The sequence below is a fragment of the Pongo pygmaeus genome, chromosome 16 (genome assembly GCF_028885625.2).
Source record: "Pongo pygmaeus isolate AG05252 chromosome 16, NHGRI_mPonPyg2-v2.0_pri, whole genome shotgun sequence".
NCBI classification, from domain to species: domain Eukaryota; kingdom Metazoa; phylum Chordata; class Mammalia; order Primates; family Hominidae; genus Pongo; species Pongo pygmaeus.
The window spans coordinates 50881465-50895017 of NC_072389.2; the positions used below are offsets into that span (position 1 = coordinate 50881465).

The 13553-nt window shown below is 44.6% G+C and overlaps 1 protein-coding gene across 5 annotated transcripts in view; it reads left to right on the plus strand.

The window, feature by feature from the left end:
* SQOR (sulfide quinone oxidoreductase) overlaps nt 1-6346 on the plus strand; it is a 55329-nt gene extending 48983 nt beyond the window's left edge. For all 5 annotated transcript variants that reach the window (XM_063652209.1, XM_063652210.1, XM_054450672.2 and 2 more), the window contains exons 8-10: nt 3385-3452; nt 4081-4259; nt 6038-6346. In XM_063652209.1, coding sequence (XP_063508279.1) covers nt 3385-3452; nt 4081-4259; nt 6038-6095 — 305 coding nt within the window. In that variant the 3' untranslated portion in view covers nt 6096-6346. The remainder of the gene's footprint in view (nt 1-3384; nt 3453-4080; nt 4260-6037) is intronic.
* The last annotated feature ends 7207 nt before the right edge of the window (nt 6347-13553 follow it).

Sequence of the window (13553 nt, forward strand, 5' to 3'; positions counted from 1 at the left end):
TACATTTGTGTCTTACAATCTGCAACCTATTCTATGGTTGCTGTAGAGCTTATTTAATGAGTCCGCTCTCTCTTAATTATATCTGGGTTGTTTCCAACCCATTTTTATTCAAACAGTACCATAATGAGTGCTCTTTACCTGCTATTTAGATTGGTGCAAAAGTAATTGCGGTTTTTGCCATGAAGAGTAATGTCTCTAAATTTTTTGCCATTAAGAGTAATGGCAAAAACCGCAATTACTTTTGCACCAACCTAATATTTCACCTGTGTGAAAGTCTATTTACTCTTCAATTTCTAAATTACAATAGTACTAGCTTTTCCCAAGCAGATCTTCATTTCTTCTTAGATTCCCTTCCCCAAATCCTCTGAGTATCCCAAGGCAATGCTACACTTTTTCCACAAATCTGTCCTTGGGTTAACTTGCCACCAATCCTCTGTCCAGACCCTGATGCGATTGTGAGCAAGACCCATCTTGCCATGTTGAATCTGGCTTTCCAGAGCTCACGTCCCCTTCTCTGCTTCTCTCTGCCCCAGGATGCTCCTTTAATTACTCCCAGCACAGCTAAGATCAGGATGTGGCATTTAACAAAAGTTAACTGAAGGCATGGACGTGGCAGAAGGGGATTGTAATACAGGGCAAAAACCCAACTCCCGCACGCCTGCACCCATGCACACTTTAAGCCTGGACGTTGAGTGACTGCTTCCTGGCTCCACAGGCCCCATCTCTCTGTGATGGCACCCACTGGACATCTCCACTCCTTTTCCATTGGCCTTGATGTCCTGCTGCTGTGGCCTCCTCAAGTGTTCTCAGTCCAGATTCCAAACTCTTTATGGCCTTCAAAGAGGAACACAGTTTTCCAAAAGGGAAATATGATCTTTAGAGATGTTGCTTTGCCCACAGTGAATATAGCTATTTAATTTTTTTTTTCTGTTTTCTAGAGACAAGGTCTCGCTCTGTTGCCCAGGGTGGAGTGTAGTAGAGTGATCACAGCTCGCTGCAGCCTTGACCTCTTGGGCTCAAGTGATCCTTCCACTTCAGCCCCCCGCCAAGTAGCTGGAACTGTAGGCATGTGTCACCATACCCAGCTAATTTTTAAGTTATCTGTAGAGATAGGGTCTCCCTATGTTGCCCAGGTCTCAAACTCCTGGGCTCAAGCGATCCTCCTGCTTTGGCCTCCCAAACTGTTGGGATTCATTAGCCACTGTGGTTGGCCTCATTTAATATATATATATATTTAGATGCAGTCTTGCTCTGTTGCCTAGGCTGGAGTGCAGTGGCACGATCTTGGCTTACCACAACCTCTGCCTCCTGGGTTCAAGCAAGTCTCTTGTCTTAGCCTCCTGAGTAGCTGGGATTATAGGCACCTGCCACCACGCCTGGCTAATTTTTCTATTTTTAGTAGAGACGGGGTTTTACCATGTTGGCCAGGCTGTTCTTGAACTCCTGAACTCAAGTGATCCACCCACCTCAGCCTCCCAGAGTGCTGGGATTACAGGCGTGAGCCACCACGCCCAGCCTCATTTAATATTTTTAAGCAGAGTTGTTTACTCTTCATTTTTTTGACCCCCACCCATTCTAGAAAAAAAATCATTGCTTCTTTGATTTGGGTATCAGCAAACTATAGCTTATGGGGCAATGCAGTCCACTGCCTGTTTTTGTATGGTGGAAATTTTGTTTTTTCTCATTATATAATATCTTTGATTTGCCGTTGGCCCACAAGGCCTGCAATTTTTCTTACAGAAAAAGTTTGCTAACCCCTGATTTGGGAGATTACAAAATAACCACTTTAATAAGCATTTTATAATACAAAGGTAACCCATCTTTCCTCAAAAGTGAATCCCATGTTCTACCTCCAGAGACACCAACTGCTGTATCTTCATTTTATTTTATTTTTGAGACAGAGTCTTATTCCATCATGCAGGCTGGAGTGCAGTGGTGCACTCTCAGCTCATTGCAACCTCTGCCTCCGGATTCAAGCAATTCTTGTGCCTCAGCCTCCTGAGTGGCTGGAATTACAGGAGCGACACCACGCCTGGCTAATTTTTTGTATTTTTAATAGAGACAGGTTTCACCATGTTGGCCAGGCTGGTCTCAAACTCCTGGCCTCAAGTGATCTGCCCACCTTGGTCCCCCAAAGTGTTGAGATTACAGGTGTAAGCCACCATGCTCGGCCACAAACTGCTGTCTCCTTAAAAGGGTAGTCTTTTTTTGTTTTTCTGAGATGGTGTCTCACTTATCTCCAAGGGTGGAGTGCAGTGGTGCCATCTCGGCTTGCTGCAACCTCCGCCATTCTCCTGCCTCAGCTTCCTGAGTAGCTGGGATTACAGGCGTGTACCATCATGCCTGACTAATTTTTGTATTTTTAGTAGAGATGGGGTTTCATCATATTGGCCAGGCTGGTCTTGAACTCCTGACCTCAAATGATCCACTTTCCTCGGCCTCCCAAAGGGTTGGGATTACAGGCATGAGCCACCATGCCCATCTGGGCTGTCTTAATTATTCAAAATTGAACACAAACTGGGTTTAGATTATATGAAGAAACTATTACTAATATTTTGGGGGTGTGAAAATACTGTGGTTTGTGTTAAGAAAATTCCCCATCAGAGATACAGACAGGAAGATTTATGAGTGAACTGATGTGATATCTGCTCTAAAAATACAGCAGGAAAAAAAATAGGATGTGTGATGAGATGCATGAAACAAAACAATGGAATTTGAACATTTTCCTAATAAAAAAGGCAGTCTCCCCACTCTTGCCAAAGAAAAACAGAAACAAATTCCGATGTATGTATGTATCTATCTGTATCTGTCTGTCGTTCTGTCTGTCTGTCTATCTATCTAGGAAAGAGACAGAGAGATGGAAATACAGGTAGATCTATATAGATCTATATCTATATCCACAGATCTATATCTATATCTGTATCTATATCCACCTCGTCCTGCCTCAGCCAGGACAGTCTGGTAGAGAGGAAGGCCTGCTTTGTCTTATTGGAAATGCCTGAGGCTACCAATCCAGACTGCCTGTGAAGAGGGACACAGGGATAACCCACATGGCCAAGAACACTGACTAAGTGGACACACAGACTAAGTTGACAGCCTCAACCCCAGGAGGAGAGGCAGTGGATTTGGGGTGGGTCCATCCTTACAGCCGCACTGGAGGGAGTCGGCTCTTTAGTTTCAAACCCATGGAAACACATGCGCAGGCCTTTCATGAATTAAAAGAACCCCCTCCAGTAGTCAGAATTTCAATTAGTAAGAAGGTCATGTCTCGAGGGATGGGAAATGGAATCTTCTTAACTTGTTTACATTAAAGTTATTTGCAAATTAGTTTTCATGGAAAACCTAGATGCTTACATTTTTCTAACTTTCCCATTTCTCTTATAGCTGCCCAGTCAGGAATACTTGATAGAACAATTTCTGTGATTATGAAGAATCAAACACCAACAAAGAAGGTTTGTATGCCTTGTAAGAATCACTGTCTCAATGATCATGTTCCATTCTGTGTAAAAGTAGTGTTTTCCCGCAATTTTGCACTTTCTTTCTTTTCTTTTCTTTCTTTTTTTTATTTTTTGAGATGGAGTTTTGCTCTTGTTGCCCAGGCTGGAGTGCAATGGCATGATCTCGGCTCACCGCAACCTCCACCTCCTGGGTTCAAGCGATTCTCCTGCCTCAGCCTCCTGAATAGATGGAATTACAGGCGTGTGCCACCACACCTGGCTAATTTTTTGTATTTTTAGTAGAGACGGGATTTCTCCATGTTGGTCAGGCTGGTCTCAAACTCCCGACCTCAGATGATCCGCCCACCTTGGCCTCCCAGAGTGCTGGGATTACAGGTGTGAGTCACCGTGCCTGGCTCAGTTTTGCACTTTCTTAATTAGTGTCTCCAATATGGGCATTTCTGTTTTTGCCATTAGTACTATTTTTTTGTAATATAATTTACATTTTTCACAGTACAAAAAGTTAGAATATACAGAAAAAAAAGAATATATAACCACTCACAGCAAATAATAAATTCTATAGTGTTAATATAGTACCATGAAAAAAATCTACTTTCCAACTCAGTCTGATTTACAATTTTAGTATGATGGCTACACATCATGTCCACTGGTGACCGGCTACAACCGTGTGATTCTTGCTGAGTTTGACTACAAAGCAGAGCCGCTAGAAACCTTCCCCTTTGATCAAAGCAAAGAGCGCCTTTCCATGTATCTTATGAAAGCTGACCTGATGCCTTTCCTGTATTGGAATATGATGCTAAGGTAAGTGCACTGCCTGGTTCCTGGATGAGAAAAGGGATTTGTAGCACATCTCCACCCACAGGGGATGTAGCCTCTTTTCTTCATTATTAGCAGTGACCAAGTGTTCTGTCTTCCATGCTCTAGGCCCTGTTTTGCTGCTGGATAAATAATAATAGTAAATCACTTTCACATATCAAGTACTCTATCATCTGCTAACTTACTTTTTTTTTTTTTTTTTTTTGAGACAGAGTCTTGCTCTGTTGCCCAGGTTGGAGTGCAGTGGCACGATCTTGGCTCACTGCAACCTCCACTTCCTGGGTTCATGCAATTTTCCTGCCCCAGCCTCCTGAGTAGCTGGGATTACAGGTGCCTACCACCACGCCTGGCTAATTTTTATATTTTTAGTAGAGACGGGTCTCTACTAAATGTTGGCCAGGCTGGTCTCAAACTCCCGATCTCAAGTGATCCGCCCGCCTCGGCCTCCCAAAGTGTTGGGATTACAGGCGTGAGCCACCGCTCCCGGCCCCTTACCTTTGTTTTTAATATGTTATGGGAAAAACCAAACAGTGAGTAAGAGCATAGTCTTTGGAGTCAGACCTGCATTTGAGTCATACTTCTGCCATTAGCATGGCAGAAGTCATTAGCAGTGTCATCATGGCCATTAGCAGTATCATGCTATTAGCATGACATATATAGCTGTGTGTCCCAGGGAAAGTTCTGTTTAATTTAATTTAAACACTTTCTGTGTTTAAATTTCTCATCTGCAAAATGAAAGTAACATTGCCTTCCTCACAAGATGGAGGTTAATGAGATAACACATAAAGAGGCAGGTACGTAGTAGGGATTCAATAAGTAAATAGAGTAATAAAAATGAGTAATTCCTCTTCCTTTTTTTTTTTTTTTTTTTGAGGCAAGGTCTTGCCCTGCCACCCAGGCTGGAGTGCAGTGGTGCGATCTCAGCTCGCTGCAACCTCCACCTCCCAGGTTCAAGCAATTCTCCTGCCTCAGCCTCCCAAGTAGCTGGGATTACAGGAATGCACCACCATGCCCAGCTAATTTTTGTATTTTTAGTAGAGACAGGGTTTTGCCATGTTGGCCAGGCTGGTTTCAAACTCCTGGCCTCAAATGATCTACCTGCCTCAGACTCCCAAAGTACTGGGATTACAGGTGTGAACCACTGCACCCAGCCACTCTTCTTCATTCTAAAAGCTGATGACCTCATTTGACTTTTCCAAACCCATATGAGAGAGAAATCAGGGTGTCTACATCAGTGGTCCTGAACCAAGAGTGATCTTCCTACCCCTTGCTACCCCAGGGACATTTGATAATTTCTGGAGACACTTTTTGGTTGTTACAACTGGAGGGGTGCTACTTGCATTTAGTGAGCAGAGGCCAGGGATACTGCTAAACATCCTATAATGCCAGGTCAGCCCCCAACAGCAAAGAATTATCTGGTCCAAAATATCAATAGGGCCAAGATTGCAAAATCCTGACCTACAGTTAATTATGAGCTAATGAAAGCAGAAAGAGTAGCAGTTTGCATGTAGTAGAGGCTTTAGACACATTTGCCAAATTGAGTCAGCACATCCAGGCTCACACAGCAAGTCTATGTCAGCTTAGAACTGGAAGTAGGTTATCCCCTCCTAGTCATGGGATCTTTCCAACTCACTAGACAATCTTGCTTTATATGCTGATAAACATGCTCTGTGAGCAGCCTGGCTTCCCTTTCAGCATCCTCCTGACTGAAGTCGCCCCATCTCTCTTGCTGCAGGTACATTTTTTTGTGTTATTTCTTACAGGGGTTACTGGGGAGGACCAGCGGTTCTGCGCAAGTTGTTTCATCTGGGTATGAGTTAAGGATGGCTCAGCGCTTGCTCATCTTGGATGGCTTCTGGGCCAAAACTGCAGTCACTGAATGACCAAGAGCAGCACGAAGGACTTGGAACCTATCCTTGTAAAGAGTTTCTTGATGGGTAATGGTGACCAAATGCCTCCCTTTTCAGTACCTTTGAACAGCAACCATGTGGGCTACTCATGACGGGCTTGATTCTTTGGAAATAATAAAATGAAATAATACTTTTATTTTCTGAATAAAAGTTTGTCACTGATTGTGTTCTATGAGAAAATTTTATCTTGGCTGATAGGGATGAAAAGTTCCAGCACTTGGGAGAAAAATATGGTGGTGGTGGACTAGCTTATGTGTTATCTACTGTGAGTATTCAGCTGACAGCTGGCATAATTTCACAGAGCCTATTTGGATTCACTGAAAAAGGTCATTCCAGGGACAATATTGTTTCAACCATAGTGTGCAGTAGCCCTGAACATGTGCTGCTTAGAACTCCTGCCGCGGGAGCACAGTGGAGTAAGAGCCCAGCTGCCACCCCTCTTGTTCCAACACCCTGTTTATGCTAAGGCCATACTTTCTTCCAGCCAGAGACTGAACATGGTGGGGCCCCAGTGCTGGCCCATTCCTTGGAATGTGGGACTTCTCTATTGGACAACTTTAGCTCCAGGACCCCCCATCAACCTGGCTGAAAATTCTTTAGAACTGTGCTGCGTCTGAGGTTCTTCTGTCCAGTCCTTCCTTCCCCCTCTGTTTTCATACGTGTCCATCTTGCATGGTGGTATGAAGGCCCGCCTTGCCTTCTCCTGTTCCCTCTCCCTTATCCTTCCTAGCCATTTCCCCCACTAAATCTCCTGCAAACCTAGTTCTCTCCAGGTACCTGTTTCTCAGGGAACCTACACACAGTGAGACTGGGGTTAGAGGAATCCTGATGTGTATAGCAAGCATTTGCTAGATTCAGTCCCAGTTTTGCCAACAAGGTTTTGAATGAGTTTGTACTAGAGATATTGCATGAAATGGTTCCAGTTTATTTCAAGTTCAGCAGTGGCTTAAAAATAATTTGTTTTCTATTGGTTTATTGTAGAAGTTCACAGGTTCAGTTCAATCTGGCATTTTAAAGCTGTGTACATTTCATATTTATAAACTCCCCCAAAGGGAAAGGCATAGCAGTTTATACAATGACTTAGATTTTTTTTTTTTTTTAGACGGAGTCTCGCTCTGTCGCCCAGGCTGGAGTGCAGTGGTGCGACCTCAGCTCACTGCAAGTTCCGCCTCCTGGGTTCACACCATTCTCCTGCCTCAGCCTCCTGAATAGCTGGGACTACAGGCGCCCACCACCACACCCAGCTAATTTTTTGTATTTTTAGTAGAGATGGGGTTTCACTGTGTTAGCCAGGATGGTCTTGATCTCCTGACCTCATGATCCACCCGCCTCAGCCTCCCAAAGTGCTGGGATTACAGGCATGAACCACCATGCCCCACCACAATGCCTTAGATTTTTATAAGTTTAGAGTTCAAACCCTTTTATGTGCTACTAGATTGCCAAGTCTGTTTTCCTAGAGTTCTCTCGATGATATTAGAAACTTTGGGCGTTCACTCACTCATTCAACAAATATTTATTGAGCATATACTACTTGCTAAGTACTATTCTTGGCCCAGGGTATATTGTGTTGAACCAGACAAATAAGGGCCCTGTCTACATTTTTGTGGTGCCTGTGATAGTTTCCTCTTCTTTTCTTGGGATGCCAAGGGAGCTTGTTGAGTGAGGTCCTGGCTTGATTAGGGAAGTAGACTGTCTTCAGTGGCATACATTCTGGGGGAGGGCAGGGCACTAACTGCTCTAGCAGCAGGCCCCTAACCTGGCGACAGGAGTAGATGTTCTCTCGGGTATCTACACATCCTGGTTTGCCTGGGATAGTCCTGTTTAATACCTATTGTCCTGGCATAACTAAATAGTGTCCCCTTTAGCTGTCCCAGATGTCGCAGTTTAGACAATAGATTTACAAGCACTCTGAGGATCACCCTTCACCCCCCAGTCCCAGAATGGGAGAGTAGTGCTACGAATGGTGCTAATACAGGACTTGTCACCTCATTGGCTTTTCCATGGTGCTCATGAGACAAGCAGGAGTAGGATTAGTCTGCCTTGTTCTCTGAGTCCTGGCAAAGAAAATCCATCCCTTTATGGAGTTCCTGCCCGAGACCGCTGCCGCCTGGCTCCTGGTGGGCTGCTCACTCTCTCAGGCATGGAGGTCAGGGAGAGCCAGGGGCTGTTCACCTCTAATGGTTCTCCCCTGCAGGGTCTAGGAAGGCTTGGGGATAATCCAGTTGGGACTCTCTCCCTGGATGTAGACAAAAGTGCTGGCAAGGTAAGTTTCTGCATTTTCAGAGAATGGGGCTGTGATTCCTGGGAATGGCTGAGGCTCCAGGTGGAGTAACTTTGAAATCCCTTGCGGAGTTACCTTGAGCCTCCTGGGTCTGTTTATGATGATGCATTCTGAACGAAACCTTCAAGCATCAGGGAATTGATTCCAGGTTCACATTATGCTGGGTAGGATGTATTGCCAGGGCTGGAGACAGCAGTGACCATGACTGGACAGTTTTCCTTCCCCTAAGCTGGGAAAGACAAAACGTGCTGAATTCCAGAAAAGCTTAGCCTTTGAAACCTTATCCACAAATGTGGGGTTCCCTTGGCACTGCCTCCATAATTAGGAGCGGGCAGCAGGAAGAGGAGGTAAGACCTGGGTAGGGATAAGGGTAGTGATTTCTCTAAGGGTGTTACCTTGGGGTGGAGAGGAGGTTGTAGGTCCCACCCTACAGAGGGCTCCAAACTCAGGCCTTCAGGGTCCATAAGTGACATGGTGCTGAGACTGCCGACTTGGGGAATCTCTTTAAACCCTCCACCCCTTTTCTCCAGAGCTGCTTCCTTCTCAATTCCTGCTTTGGTGTTAGCCCTGGGTGAGCTGTGGGTATAATAACAGAGCTGAGGTTGTAGTTTAGGGGCCACTGGGGTACAGGGAAGTAGGCTAGGCTTAAGCCTGACTTGGGGATCACAGCGTTTGAGATTTAATATAATTTTTTGGGGTATTAACTTTTTTTTTTTGAGAGGGAGTCTTGCTCTGTCACCCAAGCTGGAGTGCAGTGGCCCGATCTCGGCTCACTGCAACCTCTGCCTCCCGGGTTCAAGTGATTCTACTGCCTTAGCCTCCTAAGTATCTGAGACTACAGGTGCATGCCACCGTACCTGGCTAATTTTTGTATTTTTAGTAAAGATGGGGTTTCTCCATGTTGGCCAGGCTGGTCTTGAACTCTTGACCTCAGGTGATTGGCCTGCCTTGGCCTCCCAAAGTGCTGGGACTACAGGCGTGAGCCACCGCGCCTAGCTGATATTAACATTTTAAATGCTTTTTTCCTTGTCTAAATTTTGTTGAGAATTTAGAGAACAGGTGTAAACAAGAGGACTAAAAATCACTTCCACATTTGCCACCCATTTATAATAACTAGTAACATGTTGGTGTCTCTCAATTGACCTAATATGATTACGTATCAAGTTTCTGAAAACTGAAACAGGATGACATTGTAAGTAGTGTTCTGTGGCCTAGCATCTTATGCTTAATAGACATTGAAGACCCAGTGGTTGGTTGTGGAGAGGAGGTAATCGGGGGCAATCTCTCAAGGAGCACAGGGCGTTTGTGCCTGCTGAGAAAACTGCTCATTCACCAATTAATGTAACATATATATGTCATGTGCTGAGTAGGGTATTGGTACATAATCAGCATTAGGTATTTTTCTCATGTAATCTTTTTTTTTTTTTTTTTTTTTTGAGACACAGTCTCACTCTGTTGCCCAGACTGGAGTGCAGTGGCGTAACCTCTGCTCACTGCAACCTCCGCCTCCCAGGCTCAGCCTGCCGAGTAGCTGGGATTACAGGTCTGTGCTGCCACACCCAGCTGATTTTTTTTGTTTTGTTTTGTTTTTGTTTTTTTTGTTTTTTGTATTTTTAGTAGAGATGGGGTTTCACCATGTTGGCCCAAATGGTCTCAAACTCCTGACCTCAAATGATCCACCTGCCTCAGCCTCCCAAAGTGCTGATTACAGGCATGAGCCACCGTGACTGGTCTTTTTCTCATGTAATTCTTAAAACAACCTTGCAGGAGAAATTATCAAAGACATGGAATATTATTCTTTTTGAGAAAGATGGCTTTTGCAATGCAATGTATAAAAGTAGCTCCTCTGGATGTTTTGGTTTTAAATGCAGTGGTTAACTGTTCCGACATTAAAACAAAGTTCCCCCTTCACATCCTAAGACCACAGAGCTTTTGTTCAGGATGGGCCCCCTGTGATCATCTCAGGGAGGGAAGAAATGCTTTGGATAAGATGAAGCCTTTTGAGTGGATTAAGGAAAACTATATTTCTCCGGTTAGGTTAACTGTCAAATAGCTAAGAAAATTGCATGTCTATATGCTGGAAGAAGTCAAGGTTAACATTCAGCAATGGATAGGTAGAAAGGTCACAAGAAGCAATTGAGAAGAAGACGGATGGTGAAATATCAGGCAGTTTTCTCCCTCAATACGGATTTTTTAAAAGTAATTTCTCTGGAGTATAGCATGCTATGAGCAATCGTAAATTAGGTCATAACTTTCCATATTTGCAGGAAGCAAAACTCCTGTGATTGCATCCCTCAGGTACAATTTGGGGCCACTCCCAGGCCTACAGTAGAACAGAGGCTGCAGAAGGGCAGGTCCTCTGGTGTATACTAGGTATCAGCTGTGTCGGGTTTTCTTGAAGAGCAGCTGATAGAACAGAGGACTAGGAGCCCCAGACCTGGATTTGGATCCTGGCTCTCCCACCGACTCCTGCCTGAGAGTGTCCAGCTCAAGCATATTAGTCAGCATTTCCTCACCTGTAGGATGGGTAATAATACCGTTTCCACAGAGTTCATATGAGGATTAAGTAAATCAAGGGAAAGCTCTGAGAAGTTTGACACCTAGATGGTAGCTACTGTTGTTAACTCTAGGAGTCCAACAAAGCATTCACAAATATAACTCCCCCTGAAACTAGAAATTTCTATCAGTCCTGCAGAAATGGGATAATGACACGGGTTTCCAGCATCCTTGCACTAGTCAAAGGGCGTGCAGATTCTTTTACTTGCCACCGTTACATCTCTCTGCCTCATTTCAGACTTTCAGCACCGGGAAATTCCCAGTGTTACAGATTCGCCAATGTTGGGTAGTGGGTAAAAGTGCAGGTGTGGATCCGGCCTCTGGGTTTGAATCCTAGATCTGCTTCTCATTGAGCGTATGGTCTAGGGGAAGTCGTTTCAACTCCCTAGGTCCCAGTTTTCTCTCTTTTTTTTTTGGAGATGGGGTCTCACTCTGTTGCCCAGGCTGGAGTGCAGGGGTGCCATCTCGGGTCAGTGCAACCTCCACCCTCCAGGTTCAATTGATCCTCCTGCCTCAGCCTTGCCAGTAGCAGGGACTACAGGCACGGACCACTACACTACACCTGGCTAATTTTTTTTTCCTGCCTGCCTTCCTGTCTGCCTTCTTGCCTTCCTGCCTCCCCTGCCTTCCTTCCCTCCTTCCTTCCTTCTTTCCTTTTTTTTTTTTTTTTTTTTTTGAGTCAGGGTCTTGCTCTGTAGCCCAGGTTGGAGTGCAATGGTGAGACCTCGGCTCCCTGCAACCTCTGCCTCCCAGGTTCAAGCGACCCTTCTGCCTCAGCCTCTGGAGTAGCTGGGACTACAGGCCCCCACAGCCATGCCTGGCTAATTTTTGTATTTTTAGTAGAGATGAGGTTTCACCATGTTGGCCTGGCTGGTCTTGAACTCCTCACCTCAAGTGATCCGCTTCCTTTCTTTGTCACTCCTTTTCTTTGTTTCTCGCTCTCTCTCTTTCTCTCCTTCCCTTCTTTCTCTTTTTCCTTCCTTTCTTCCCTTCCTCCCTTTCTTCCTTTCCTCCTCCTCCTTCTCTTCTTCTTCTTCTCCTTCTCCTCCCCTCCCTCCCTTCCTTCCTTCCTTTCTCTGTTTCTTCCTTCTTTCTTTTTCTTTTTCTTTCTTTCTTTCTTCTCTCTTGTTCTCTTTCTTTTTCATTTCCTTTCTTCCTTCACTTCTTCCTTTCTTCCCTTCTTCCCTTTCTTCTCCTTCTTCCTTTCTTTGTTTTTCTTCTTTCTTCCTTTTTCAAGACAGGGTCTCACTGTTGCCTAGACTGAAGTGCAGTAGTGTGATTTTGACTCACTGCAACCTCCGTCTCCTGGGGCTCAAGTGATCCTCCAGGCTCAGCCTCCCTTGTAGCTGGGAACACAAGTGCACACCACCATGCCTGGATAATTTCACTTTTTTAAGAGACAAGATCTATGTTGCCCAGGCTGGTCTCAAACTCCTAGGCTCAAGCAATTCCCCCACCTTGGCCTCCAAAGTGCTGGGATTACAGGCATGATAGTTTTCTTATCTATAAATTGGGGACTAAAATAGCATCTACCTTGCTGAGTTATTATGGAGATTAAATATGTCAAATACTTCTTACATAATGCTAATCAAATACCAAGTACTGTTCTAGTCATAAGCTATTATTAATTGCCTCAGGTCAATCAAAATTGACTGGCTGCTTCCTCTTGACTTGTAATGAGATATCCCATAGGAACAGATGGGCTCCTTTCCTGGAGTGAAATCCATCTGACCCAAGGTGTGTGGACTCTGACAGGTTTAGCTTATGGAAGGCCCTTTGTATTCAACCTCTCTTTATCTCAAATCAATTCCTTTTTCCAGGGTATATAAATATATACCATAGAGGCCGGGTGCAGTGGCTTCGTGCCTGTAATCCCAGCACTTTGGGACACTGAGGAGGGCGGATCACTTGAGGTCAGGTGTTTGAGATCAACCTGGCCAACATGGCAAAACCCCGTCTTTACTAAAAATACAAAAAAATAGCTGGGCGTCTTGGTGTGCGCCTGTAGTCCCAGCTACTTGGGAGGCTGAGGCAGGAGAATCACTTGAATCCGGGAGGTGGAATCACTTGAACCTGGGAGGCGGAGGTTGCAGTGAGTCGAGATTGTGCCACTGCACTCCAGCCTGGGCGATGGAGTGAGACTGTCTCAAAAAAACTCTCAGAAAACATACATACCATAGAGACATACTATTAGAAATATTATTTGCTATAGAGGATCAATGAATAAAAAAATTTATTAGTCACTCCCATAAACATTTCACTTCTTGTGTATCTAATATAGGTAGGGCTCTGGGGATTCATAGAGGAAAGCCTTTGCCCTCAATGAGATCTATCTGTTTAATTACTTATGTGTCTATCATGTGAATTGCCAAGATAGATGTCCCATCTATATGTTCTGATAGCATATTTTAGAATACCCCACTGGCTTATATCAGACATTCAAGGAAAAGAAGAGGAAGTTTGAGCTGAATTCCTAAACTAGTCAGAGCTCATTTGGTTGTAAGTGACAGAAATCCAACCCAAATAAGTCTA